The sequence below is a fragment of the Crotalus tigris genome, unplaced genomic scaffold (genome assembly GCF_016545835.1).
Source record: "Crotalus tigris isolate CLP2741 ecotype Arizona unplaced genomic scaffold, ASM1654583v1 scf7180000018485.2372832, whole genome shotgun sequence".
NCBI lineage: Eukaryota > Metazoa > Chordata > Lepidosauria > Squamata > Viperidae > Crotalus > Crotalus tigris.
In genome coordinates this window covers 1,273,910-1,286,695 of record NW_024097033.1, presented here as the reverse complement: position 1 = coordinate 1,286,695, position 12,786 = coordinate 1,273,910, and the positions used below count along the sequence as shown (strand labels likewise).

At 34.8% G+C, this 12,786-nt stretch overlaps 1 protein-coding gene across 4 annotated transcripts in view; it reads right to left on the bottom strand.

Annotated features, from left to right (window-relative positions):
- Nucleotides 1-12,786, bottom strand: part of PTH2R (parathyroid hormone 2 receptor) — a 60,026-nt gene that overhangs the window by 31,663 nt on the left and 15,577 nt on the right. For 2 of the 4 annotated variants that reach the window (XM_039352907.1, XM_039352910.1), the window contains exons 2-6: nt 6,732-6,837; nt 3,729-3,863; nt 3,512-3,633; nt 2,806-2,903; nt 938-1,124 (exon numbers count right to left, since the gene is read on the bottom strand). In XM_039352907.1, the coding sequence (XP_039208841.1) occupies nt 938-1,124; nt 2,806-2,903; nt 3,512-3,633; nt 3,729-3,863; nt 6,732-6,837 (648 nt within the window). The remainder of the gene's footprint in view (nt 1-937; nt 1,125-2,805; nt 2,904-3,511; nt 3,634-3,728; nt 3,864-6,731; nt 6,838-12,786) is intronic. The other 2 variants (XM_039352908.1, XM_039352909.1) reach the window with 2 other exon arrangements.

Here is a 12,786-nt window from a genome sequence, read left to right as displayed (position 1 = left end):
ACTAAGCGAATTGTTGTAAGTCGAGGACTACCTATACTTTCCGATTTTTTTTTTCCTTTTTGGGGGGGGGATCAAGTTTTTGATACCCCCCCGGCCAGCTGGATGGGGGTCACCACAACATAAGGAACTGTATTAAAGGGTCGCGGCATTAGGAAGGTTGAGAACCACTGCTGTATTGGATATATCCATTTCATGATCTGTGAATTTTGTCTTTTTATACTTGCCAAAAAGTGTTGTCAACAGAAATATCAGAATAAGATTTTGTATTAGATGGACAGAAAAGCCTACAAGCAGAAGAAAGGATTTCTGCTATTGTCCTAATCAAAGGTGGGCCCAAGACTCTTGCCATTCCTTCTCAGTGTTTCTCAACCTTGACAATTTTAAGGCATGTGGACTTCAACTCCCAGAATTCCACAGCCAGCATTGCTGGCTGTGGAATTCTGGGAGTTGAAGTCCACATGCCTTAAAATTGTCAAGGTTGAGAAACACTGCCAGATGCTCCATCATGTAAGCCAGAGTTTTAAAAAATGGTACAGCAGATCGGGCCAGATGGCATTTCTAATCTATGTAATATGTAATCAAGAAAAGATTATCTTCTACTTTCACCAATCCTGGTTAATTATACTCCCATCCATGTATTTTCAATTGGCAAGTAATCTGAAAATTATATTCTCAGATATTCCCAATTTTATTGATCTCAAATTGCTTTAAACAAAGGCATGTATCTACACAGAAATATTCAGCAGATAGATGGAAATGAATGGGTACTGATTTTGGGTCTGCTGAAATGCCTCACTTAAAGGACCAGCAATGAGTTTTGGGACTGAAATGTTCATGGATCAGAACATGGATCAAACTGACTCTGAAACTAGTAGTTTCATGACTAGGGAAACTCTGGGGTGAGGAACTTGAAAAACAAGATGGGAGTAATACTTACATACTGAGATCTGTCCATGACTGGAGTCTGTATAATATTTTGTAGATCACTTGTGAGTAGTGAGTCAAACTCTTTGTCTCCAAAATGAGGACGAACAACTTTATCTTTAATAAAAATGCTGGTAGCTCTGAGCATGAAAGAGACAAACAAATGCAGATGTATACAAGTCCGGGTGCAGTGGAGCCTCCTAGTTGGGAGGGAAAAAAAACTTTTTAAGGGGATGTAGAAGGATCATATTGTTTAGTATGTATTTCCAATGAGGCAGTGAAGCTAAAACTCTCCCTTACTTTTGGTCTCTGGCATCTATTGCTTAAAAGGTGCACTACTTCTGAACATGGTAGTTCCATTTTGATATCTTAATAAGTAGCTATAAGATATTATTTAGTCTTCCTCTTGAATTTGGGTTTTTTTAAAACAAAGAACCGGATCAATGTGCATCACAAAGTCTTGTGGGTATGAAGTGGCTGTATTAATCTTAACAAAAAAAAAAAAGACAAAATGACAATGTTGAACAGGGGAAACTAATAAGGATATGTGCATAATACAGTTGAATGAACCTGCTTTTAAAAGCAGAAACTACCTTTGCCCAAGATCATTTGAGACAAATAATCTTTTTTTACTTTCCAATCAAAAATACCTGTTACCACAAAAAACATTTTCTCCATGAATTATTCCATGGATTACATATTTCACATTGCTTCCAAAATGATTCAGCTGTAAAATGATGTGCTTTGCACATGTAAATTTGAGGAAGGACTGAGCTTGAGCTCTGTCATTATATCTTTTCAGACAGCACAGCGTCTCTGAAAAAAACAATCTGCTGAATAATCCATAATGGTCCAGTTTCAACCTATTTTGTTTTGGCTCACTTGAGGTTAGTAAATAATGGTTTGGAGTTTAGAATGATATGTGATCCCATCTACCATGGTTTATTGAACAACTTATCATTGAGAACAAATACAAGTTTAGTGTATCGGATGAATCCACATACTGTTTGTAATTGCAAAAGTTTGGTGCTAAGTGGCATTGAGAGGCTGAAATTTTAGCTATGGAAGGAGCTGAGAATACGTTTAATCCTTTTCAGACTTCTTTTGTTCAGAATCCTAGGATTTCATTTTCATAAACACTGATGTACCATTTCTTCTTTCTGATTTTTATTTACTGTTCCAAATGATAACTTACCCCGTGTGTGTGTGCGCGCGTGTGTGTGTGTGTGTTGTGTGTGTTGTGTGTGTGTGTGTGTGTGTGTGTGTGTGTGTGTGAGAGAGAGAGAGAGAGAGAGAGAGAGAGAGAGAGAGAGAGAGAGAGAGAGAGGGAAATGAATTTTCATCAAAGATATTCTGTTGGATACAGATTTTAATTCTAAGCCATGAAGCTCAATTTTATTATCCTGTTTCATTTGTCAGTGTCAGCAGAAGACCATGAATTGCAGATAAATGGGGGGGGGGATGATTTAGGGCTCATTTAAAGCAGTGATTATGAATCAGTGGCCTACAAGCCAAAATCAGCTCAGAAAGCCTCCCTTGTGCACCCCACCCAAGTCATCTCATCTCCACTGTTTATGGCCCTTCCCCCTGCTTATCTATCTCCCCTTTGGGCTCGTCTAGACTATTATAAGCTTGAGATGACGCCCACCTCACTATTTCTACTTTTTATTAAGACATAATATTTCTTTGTGCTCTACTCAATTGTACAACTAGCACTAGCTTCTCTTAGTACTCTGAACTGGATGAAACTCTCCTATATATTTTTTAATAAATATAAAAATATAATTTTTTATAAATAAAAATTAAAATATGTCTCTGCTCTTTCCATTTTGGTCTAGCTCTGCTTGCTGCTAGTTTGCAATCCCTTAGGAAATCACTCACCTGAAGTAGCCAATGATAAAAACCGCCACAGCCAGAGAGGAAAAGGAAATGGAATATCCCACCGTGTACATGACAGAGAGACGTTCAAAGAATTTCCTCTGAAGAAAGAACAGCAGAAGAACTTCTAAATATCAGTTTTACTTGGGTACACAATTGTTAGCTGTGACTTTATCTTTAATTTATTTCATCTTAAAAATAAATAATTTCTTGCAGAACTGAACTGAAGCTGGAATGCACTCAACGGCTACGACTGTGATGTTCAGAGCTAGTCTACTAATTTCTTGCATGGGAAAAGAGCACCGAGCTAGCACTGCAAAGGTGCTTCCTTAATCATCCCTTGGAAACAGTACACAATTTCTACGCATGGATTCCCATTGTGATTTAATATTGCCAAGTGATCAGAATCTAATTTCAATATTCATTTATAAGATGTTATATTTTAAAGAACTACATAAAGGCAAAATTTCTGAGGCAAAGTACATTAGACAACCAATTTCTATTTTATTTTTCCCAGCATGTGCCAGATCTGTTCTGTAACAAAAGAGAAAATGACCAAGGGACCAAGAGAAGAAGATACAATCAGCTGAATTCTTTTTGTCCCGTATTTATGAACTGCATCATGTGTCATAGAGGTATTTAGTTACTCGATGTTTCTGCAATAGCCCATTTTAATTCTCTTCTCCTTGTCTGGACTAAGAGCCCATACCTTTCGCACACTGGTTTCTGTTTGCAGGAAACGGAGGCACTCAGAATAATTAGACCATGTTCGGTTTAAACTGTGCACATAAGCCCATGTTCCATTTGAATTACAATGTCGGAAGGCCATACCTGTAAGAAAGAATTAACATTTCCATTAGTCTGATGACCTTTTCCTCTCCCTGATATCACGTAAGATCAATGATTCAAAAGGAAGAAGAGCATACCCTGGTGATTAAAATCATAGATATAAGAAGGACAAGGCACAGCTAATGTTTTTCCTACTGACCCCCTGGGCCAGCAGATTAGACCATCCCATTCTGGAAAGCACTGGTCTCCTGCTGAAAAATGAAAGAAAGTACCTGTGAAGAGAAGCAATAGAACTGCTTGAAGAATTTCATTTTAAAAGCACATGAAAAATGTTTTTAGAATAATTTCCTCCAAATTAGATGGAGAATATTACTGATGAATGAAAGAGAATAATTTCCACTTCAGAAACTGAAGCTATGAACAAAGGGGAACAAAAATACAGGCACTTTAGCTCATATCGGTAAATAATTGTGATACTCACTTGACTGTGTACATGTTTATTACAGAATAGCCATATTATCTGTTATAGTAGCAAGCTATTGCATCTAAACACTACAAGGAAAGTAACATGCCATCTTGCTTATTTTCCACATTTCTTATTCATTTCTAATATCTATACTTCACCAAGAATCATTTAATCAGTGCAACCATTCTGTGAAATAGGATGGCTAAGGTTACCCTCTACTTGAAGTCAACTCTACTGTTTATGAATGAGCTGATTTTTTTAGAGCCACAATCCTGCACTGCTTTAACTTAAATCTCTGGGTATGCACATTCAGTGCCAGAACTGAATGCTCAGTGCTCTGAGAATACCATCTCTGAAAATAGATTAGAATGCCTGCAGGGGTTCAGACCAAAGTCCCCAAAACAGGACTCTTTCTTTGGAAGGAAATAAACGTATATTTTTCAGGGACATTCCAACATCTTTATAGTTTCCACTCATTTTCATTAAATAAGAGAAGGAATTCAGCAAGACATGTCTTTGTCTTTTTAAGAGGTATTTATTCATTTTTCCACTACTTCCACACCTGCCGAAATGCAGCATTCGGACAAATACAGCTCATAGTATATTAAAGAGAGAAGCAACCTGGAATTAAGGAGAAAGTTCCTAACAGTGAGGACAATTAACCAGTGGAACAACTTGCCTCCAGAAATCGTGGGCGCTCCATCACTGGAGTTTTTAAAAAGAGACTGGACAGTCACTTGTCTGAGATGATATAGGTTCTCCTGCTTAAGCAGAGAGCTGGACTGGAAGACCTCCAAGGTCCCTTCCAGTTCTATTCTATTCTATTCTATTCTATTCTATTCTATTCTATTCTATTCTATTCTATTCCATTCCATTCCATTCCATTCCATTCCATTCCAGATGTTGTTGTTGTTCTTTAGCATTCTTTCCACTTAGTTGCAGGGTCCATGTATTTTGCAGTGTGCTTATTTAGTTCTCACAGCAAGGCTTATCTATACATGATGAGGCAAGAAGGATGCAAAGAATCCAATCAGTTTGCTGAAATAGTTGATTTGGGCTGAAAGCAAGTGATTGGCCAAAGGCCAATCTTCAAAGACTAAAAAATAACTGCCAGTAGTCCTCAACTTATAACTGTAATGGATTCTCCCTTTATGGTTTGTGACAGTCATAAAGTAGATCATCATATGACCAACTTGATTTTATGACCTATTTTTATGGTGGTTGTTAAGTAAATCATCATGGTCATTAAGTGAATCTATGGTCATTAAGCAAACTATAGACATTAAGCAAACCCATTGTTCACCGTGGGGCATTTTTGCCAAAAACTGGAAGCAAACACTGGTTTTCAGCAAAAACGACTGCAGGACACTGCAAATTGCTGTAGCTAAAATATTAAATGACATGTTAAGATTCCTGCGTTCTTGTCACCATTCCACGATCCGCACATTTCTGTTTCTAGGAATGCCACCCGTATGTCTTATATCTAGGCAGTGCCATCCTAGTTAACGTAATCTTAGTGCAGCCAACAAACCAGCTGCATTCAGATCTCCCAGACAATGTTTGAAGGGAAGGAGGGAGCATCAACATGACTGATATACATAGCTGAAAATAAAACACAGCCAGAAAAATAAACGAGAAAACATATTTTGTCTCCTCAGTTTCATCACTTCAGAGAAGAAAGGAAGTGGAGAGGGGAACCATATCTGGAAATTAAATGAGTGGAAGGAAAAATACACTGATTGAGAAGCTCTTTTACTAAATAATTTTTTTTGCTTTCTTATGTTTCTAAATTCTAAATTATTTATTGCCATTACATTGATTTTTTAAAAAATTCAGGATCAGACCTTTCATTGCCCGGCATCTATCTAAATTAATTTTTCTTTCTTGTTTATCTTTCATGCTTTATTAAATCTCCAGTTATAGTGAATGTGGCTTTTTCTATTTCTTTTTTTCTTTGTATTTCCGCTGAGTTCTCCTACCCCAGTAGCTCTAGTGAAAGAGGGAGGTAACCATTTAGATCTCTTCCTTCCTTCCTTCCTTCCTTCCTTCCTTCCTTCCTTCCTTCCTTCCTTCCTTCCTTCCTTCCTTCCTTCCTTCCTTCCTTCCTCCCTCCCTCCCTCCCTCCCTCCCTCCCTTTCTTTTGGTGATGTAACCTGCCATTCCATCTATTTTCTCTTTGCAGTTATAATTATGCTGTGGTCCCTTCTTTGATTTTTCTCAGATTGATTTATAATCAGGTTTTTTGATTTTCAGCTGAGTCCTTAAAGTAGCCTTATTTTTTCCCAGTCTTGAATAGAATAACCTGAAAAATTCATGAGCAGCAGAGAGCTGTTGTGTTTACACTAGGTCCAAATCTCTTCTGAATGATTTTTGAACTGTGCAGGGTCCAGTGGCTCATCCCTAATTAAAACTTGATATCAGTGCTGCAGGCAGGCCAGGAGAATATTATGATTGGGACAGACAGATTTGCTGCTATTAGCAGACTTTAAACAATCCTTGCACCTGAATTTTAGACAAAAAGATAATGAAAACATCCATGTTCTCAGCACAGAAACCCATAGATCAAACGATAAGGGTATGTTTCCTTGCATTCTATCAATTTTATACATTTTAAAATCATTTTAAAAATCATGGTCAAAATAAGAAGAATATTAGATTACTAAAATACCCTCACCTCTTTCTTCTTGTACCTGAGCTGTGAGGTTTTGTTCACACTGAACTTTGGACTCCAGAAGGAGATAAATCTGATCCTCCATTGTAATGGTATTATCCAATTCCTCCTAATAAAGAAAACCCATGTGCAAATCAAATGATGAATACACTTCGTTGTGTAGAGGGATATAAATAAGAAGAAAAAAGCTTTTAATGGCTGTACAATCATTCTGAACATTTATTTTCTATATTTAATTATAATATTTATACCTTGCCCCTGCTCTAATGGGCTCCAAGGGATATACAGTGACATCATTTGCAAACAACAATAACAAAAACCAAACTACAAGCTACAGTAAACATTTCCCATAATACCATTAAGGCCCAATTATATCATTAAGCATCATGGGGAACCCTTAAAACTAAACTAGTTGAAAGGCTGAAGGCATTCTGGAATAAAATTATGTACAAAACCCCAGCAGAGTTACAGTTATTTATATCTCAGCAGGGAGGGTATTCTATAAATTGAATGTCTGTAGTGAAAAAAACGACCCTATGTATGAAAACCTGATCACAGTTATGTCCTTCATACTCTTTTCTTCTTTTGTTTGAATTACCTGATCCTGGGAAAGAGACTCTTTCTCTTAGCATTAGCTAACCTTCCGTTTGGTACCAATTTCTAAAGTTAAGGTGAAACAGAAAGAAAGAATTTTGGGAAGGTTTGCTCAAGACCCTTATTCATGAAATGTTTTTGTAGTTTTGTAGTTCTTTACAACATATAGATGGGACGAAAGCCAATACATTCTAGAACTGTATTTTTAAGAAGTTCTGATTGTTTATGGTTCTCACTGCTAATTCTCTCAAACATTGTTGGAAAGATTAAATTCAGCACAAACAAAAAAAGTCCATAGGTGCCTTCATCATTTATCAACATGCTAAATAATCAGAAACTCCCCTCCTGGACTTCCGGTCCTGCCCAGTAGCGCAGCAGTCAAGGAGTTCAGGGCTCTATGTCCTTCGGCTGAATTTCTTCCTGTTAGGGGACCCTAAATGAGCCAGAAGCCACCATGAAGAGGCGACAAAGAAGGAAAAAAGTCCCGGGGACCACGGAGAGATGGCAGTCGACCCGATCAGTCCAGGAGAAGCCTTCCAGAAACCAACATGAGAAAGGCTAGCCTAACTTCAGAGTCTAGCACAAGCTACAAGCAACCGAAGTCAAAAGCACTGTTTTAAGCTGATTGTAAACAGTGTGTTTGAATCTGGATAAGAACATCGATTTTCTCTATCCTACTTATCCTGAAGAAAAAAAAACCCAAGAAGCAAAAAACCTCCGAAAGTGAAGGAGGAGTATATTTACCCCACACTTTTACTAACGGAAGCGGCCAATTAAACCTTTTATGAAGAAATGAATTGAAATGAAATGACTATAAAACCTAAATTTGGATAAGTTTGAAATTGCTGAATGATTAAGATTCTCATTTTAAAGGTAATTTGTTCATTTTGAAAATTTGAAAAATAAACCGATGCTGACATCTAGTGGTGGATGAAGACTATGACAGCTATGGCTTTTATACAGGACTTGGCAAAATCTGGAAAAAACTAATTTCTACTTGTGACCTTCAAAGCTCTAACAATAGAGAATAGCTGTGACAAAAAAAGAAAACAATCTGAGCTGCAGACAAAGAGAGACCTATAAACTTTAGGGAACAAAAAAAAACTTTTTTGAACTTTCTGGATTACAAGTATCTACTTAACTCTGACTCCAAAGCTATTTGCAGAGAAAAGAAAACTTGGATTTTTGGTCATCATGGAAAATCAGAGACTTATAGAAAGAACTTATCAAGAAAAAATAAATACCTTTCAAGAGGAGACATATGATATGTTGCAACTAATTCAAACAACAATGATTTCAAACCACAAAGAAATCCAAAATAACTTTGAAAATATAAACCAATTCATCTCCAATTTAACTTTACAACAACAAAAAATCCCAGAAAACAACAATAGAGAAGGAGCAGATAAAACAGATAACTGAATACAAATTTGAGGATAGAGACTTAAAGATGGAACCTAACAAAGCAAAGAAGTATGATTTAACCCAAGTGGAAAAAAATTTAGAAGAAATACTGGATTTGGAAAAAACAACTTAACACCACAAAACAAGTGTGGATAAGAAAAAAGATTGGACAAAATGGACTGCAGAGATGTCAGGAAAACCACTAGAACTGAAGAGACAAAAAATGATAAGAGAAACAGAGAGAAAAAGAAAGAAAAAGATTTTCAACAAACATGAATGGGAAATGCCTCTTACAAAGATATTGTACCTGACTTACCTTTTATATCTACAGTAACGCTTACAAGAATATGGAAAGATTATTTGATCCAGCAGAACATATTGATTAAGAAAGATACTGGGCAAAAGAAAAAGGCTAAGGTGAAAATTAAGAAAATAGATGATGGAACCTATCAGAGAGAATATTTAAAAAAGAAACACCTGTTTGAATATGGTTAAAGAAATAGATTTTGGATATGAATTTTATTTTAAGAGGGAAGAGCCCTCAAGTAACATAGTACTTTCTTCTTTCTTCTTATTTTATTTCTTGATATGAGTAATATAAAAATTTGGAATGGCTTATATAAAGGAAATGTTTTAGATATTTAAATGTGATTGACTTTAAGAAAATAAAAATGTTTGAATAAGAGTTAAAAGACTAGAGGACTAGATTTATTAAACGGAATATTTAAATATTAAATATATTTTAATTATAGTAAAAAGAATGGAAAATTTTTGGAAATAAATACCTATTAGCTTATAGGAACCATGGATTTTAAGTAGCATACTATCCTTTTATTTTTCTTTATTCTTATTCTTCTTTTTTTCTTTTTTTAGTCTTATTTATTCGTTAAGAAAGGTAAAAGTATTGGGATGACTTACATGAGAAAAAATAGATTTAAATATTTAAATGTAATTAACTTTGAGAAAATCTTTTTTTTAACAAAATTTTATTAAGTTTATATAGATGAGGAAAAATAGGAACAATATAGGTATGGTAAAGGGAGGGGTGGAAGGAAAGGGAAAGGGGAAGGGAATAAGGAATTAGGGTAAAATAAGGATAGGTACAATCACATATTTCAACAAACAAGCTACCGTCCGGATCATAATAATAAGTAAATATCATATTCAACCATTTTTACCAAAGCCTAGACTATAACATATTAAAAACAATTAGTAAACAAATACGTTGATCTGTTAAGTAAACACTATTAATAACATCTCAAAAAATCCTAACTATCAAAAGTAACAAATGAAAATCAGCAAATCAGGAAAAATAATCATATCGTCAAAATGTTAGTTAGAACTCAATTAAAAATCAGTCATCTATTCTAAAATATTGAACTCTTCAAGTTCTAACGTGTCTCTAACCATTGATAAAAATTTTCCCAAGTTTTAAAATAAATTGAATCATATTTTTCTTTCATTTCTAATGTTAGTCTATCCATTTCTGCACACTCTAAAATTTTAGTAATTATAATCTGGTCAGATGGTAAATTCTCATTTTTCCAAAATTGGGCAAATACTATCCTTGCAGCAGTTAAAACATGCAATATCAAATAGTCATTCTCTTTACCATAATCAGGTCTTAATATTCCTAACAAAAACAATTCCGGTTTAAATTCTATCTGTAGTTTCATCATCTTTTCCAACCATCTATGGATCTTAGACCAATATTTCTTAGCGATAGGGCATATCCACCAAGCATGGTAATAAGTGCCTGACTGTTATTTACATTTCCAGCAGATATCCGAAACATTTTAAAACATTTTTGCTAAGCGAACTGGTGTCATGTGCCATCTATAAAACACCTTATATAAGTTTTCTTTATATGCTACCGCTTTTGTAAGCTTAATATTTTTATTCCAAAGTTTTTGCCAGTCTTCCAAATCTATAGAATGTCCGAAGTTCTTTGCCCATACTATCATTGTTTCTTTCACTTGTTCTTCCATCTTCCAGTTTAAAATAAATTTCTAATCAAATTCTCATCTGTTTTTAACGAAATTTTATCTAATGGGGTCTGTTCTTTGTAAAAACCTGTCAATTTTATATCTTTTTCGTATCTTGTTTGAATTTGCAAATAGGACCACCATGTCAAGTCAATACCTTGTAGTTGTAAAGTTTGCCTGTCCTTAAGTTTTCCCTCTTTGTCTAAAATGTCATTATAACTAACCAGTTTGTCATAATTAATCAGATTTGGATAAGCAAATGCTTCCATTGTTGAAAACCACTCAGGTATTTTCATATATATTTTATGTTTAATTTTCTCCCATTCTGAAAGTAGTACGTTTCTTATCGCATGATTTTGAAAGTACTTATGTGCTTTAGATTTCTCGTACCATATAAAAGCATGCCAACCTAACTGAAGGTCGTGTCCCTCTAAATAAAGCAATCACTTATTTCAACTTTGAGAAAATCTTAACCAGTAAGAATGTTTTGAACATTGTGGGAAAAACAAATGTAAACAAGAACTGTAAGCAGGAACTGTAAGCAGGCAACCAGAATGACTAGATAGAAAAGAAATATTATACTGATGTGATTATTATCTGTAGAAATATTAGAAAAAAATTTATACTCAATCATTATTTATCAAAACAACAAGAATTGTATTAACTTAAGGTTGGTAAAAGAAAACATTATGGGAAAAAGAGGAAATCAAGTAAAGTTATTATGTGCATTATAGATTATAGAAACCAACTGTTAGTGAATGTTTTTTTAAATGTAAAGCCAGACAACACAGTTTATTAAGGTGACTATGTTCAAAAAAATAAATAAAACATTTTTTTAAAAGAAACTCCCCTCCCATTCAATGGGAAAAATTATGAAATATAATTGTATTTAGTTCATAGAAATAACAATGATAATATCATTAACATTCAATGTAATTCTTTCCCTATGTCTTGTAGTTTCCAGCCTAGAAAGTCTCTGAGATGGACACCAAAAATGTGGCCAAAATCTAAGGAGATTTTAGTTCTTTTAATTAAATAAACATAATAATTTGGGGATCTTATGGACATAATCGGGGAAACCATGTGTACTACAGTGCCCACCATATGCTGATTGCGGATTCTATTTTGAACATCAAAAATTTTTGGTGATGATGATGTAATGGTCCACATTAATGAAAAGTTTGTGAATCCTGGCCTAAATGCTCAAAGAACTTCACATTTTATTAATTTGTTTGCTTCTTTGTATAGAAATAATAGGATAAGATATTGTAATATGCATTTAACCAGCCCTGTCTTCTGCAAGAATACTTAAGTTAATTGCCTCTCTTCTTCCCCCCAAAAGCCAGTCTGCATTTCCTGATCTGTGTGAACTTATCAAGAACTAACTGGTTTCCAAAGTGTCTGAAGTCAACAAAGCAGGGATCTGCTAAATAACAGCAAAACCCAATACAGTGGTACCTCAATACTTGTCATTAATTGGTTCTAGGAGAAGTGATGAGTACCAAATAATTTTTATAAGGAATAATGTAAATTATTAAATTAAAATTATAATTAAAAATTAATGTGTTCCCAAACCAAAGACAATGCACATATTTAAGGCAATAAGTACAAAGATAAGTTGTATATCATTACTTTATATGAGAAATAAACTTAAAAATTAATACATACTTAAGATTAAATAAAATAAAATTTTCAGTTTACCTGTACTGAGAAGAATCCATAGCCTAATGGTGGGGGGAGAGTGGTGAGAAGCAGAGTGTTGCTTGGAAGGAGAGTTGCCCTCCAATAGAACATCAGGCACTTGCACTTTATGTGTTCTTTCTCTTTTCTGCCTTTTTTCAACTTGCATCACAGGCTCTGACATACTCTTTGTCACCGTCACTAAAAATTTACCCAATGTCTTCAGAATTACTCCAAAGTATGAAATTGTTTGGTCATTCAATAAATTCACATTTCTGCTTGCCAAAGCTTTGTCCGGATGGTACTTCTCCAGTTTCAAACTTCTGCCATTTTGCACACATTTTTTTTATCAAGGAACTGGGGATATCCTCCCTTATTTCCTCCTTATCTGAAGA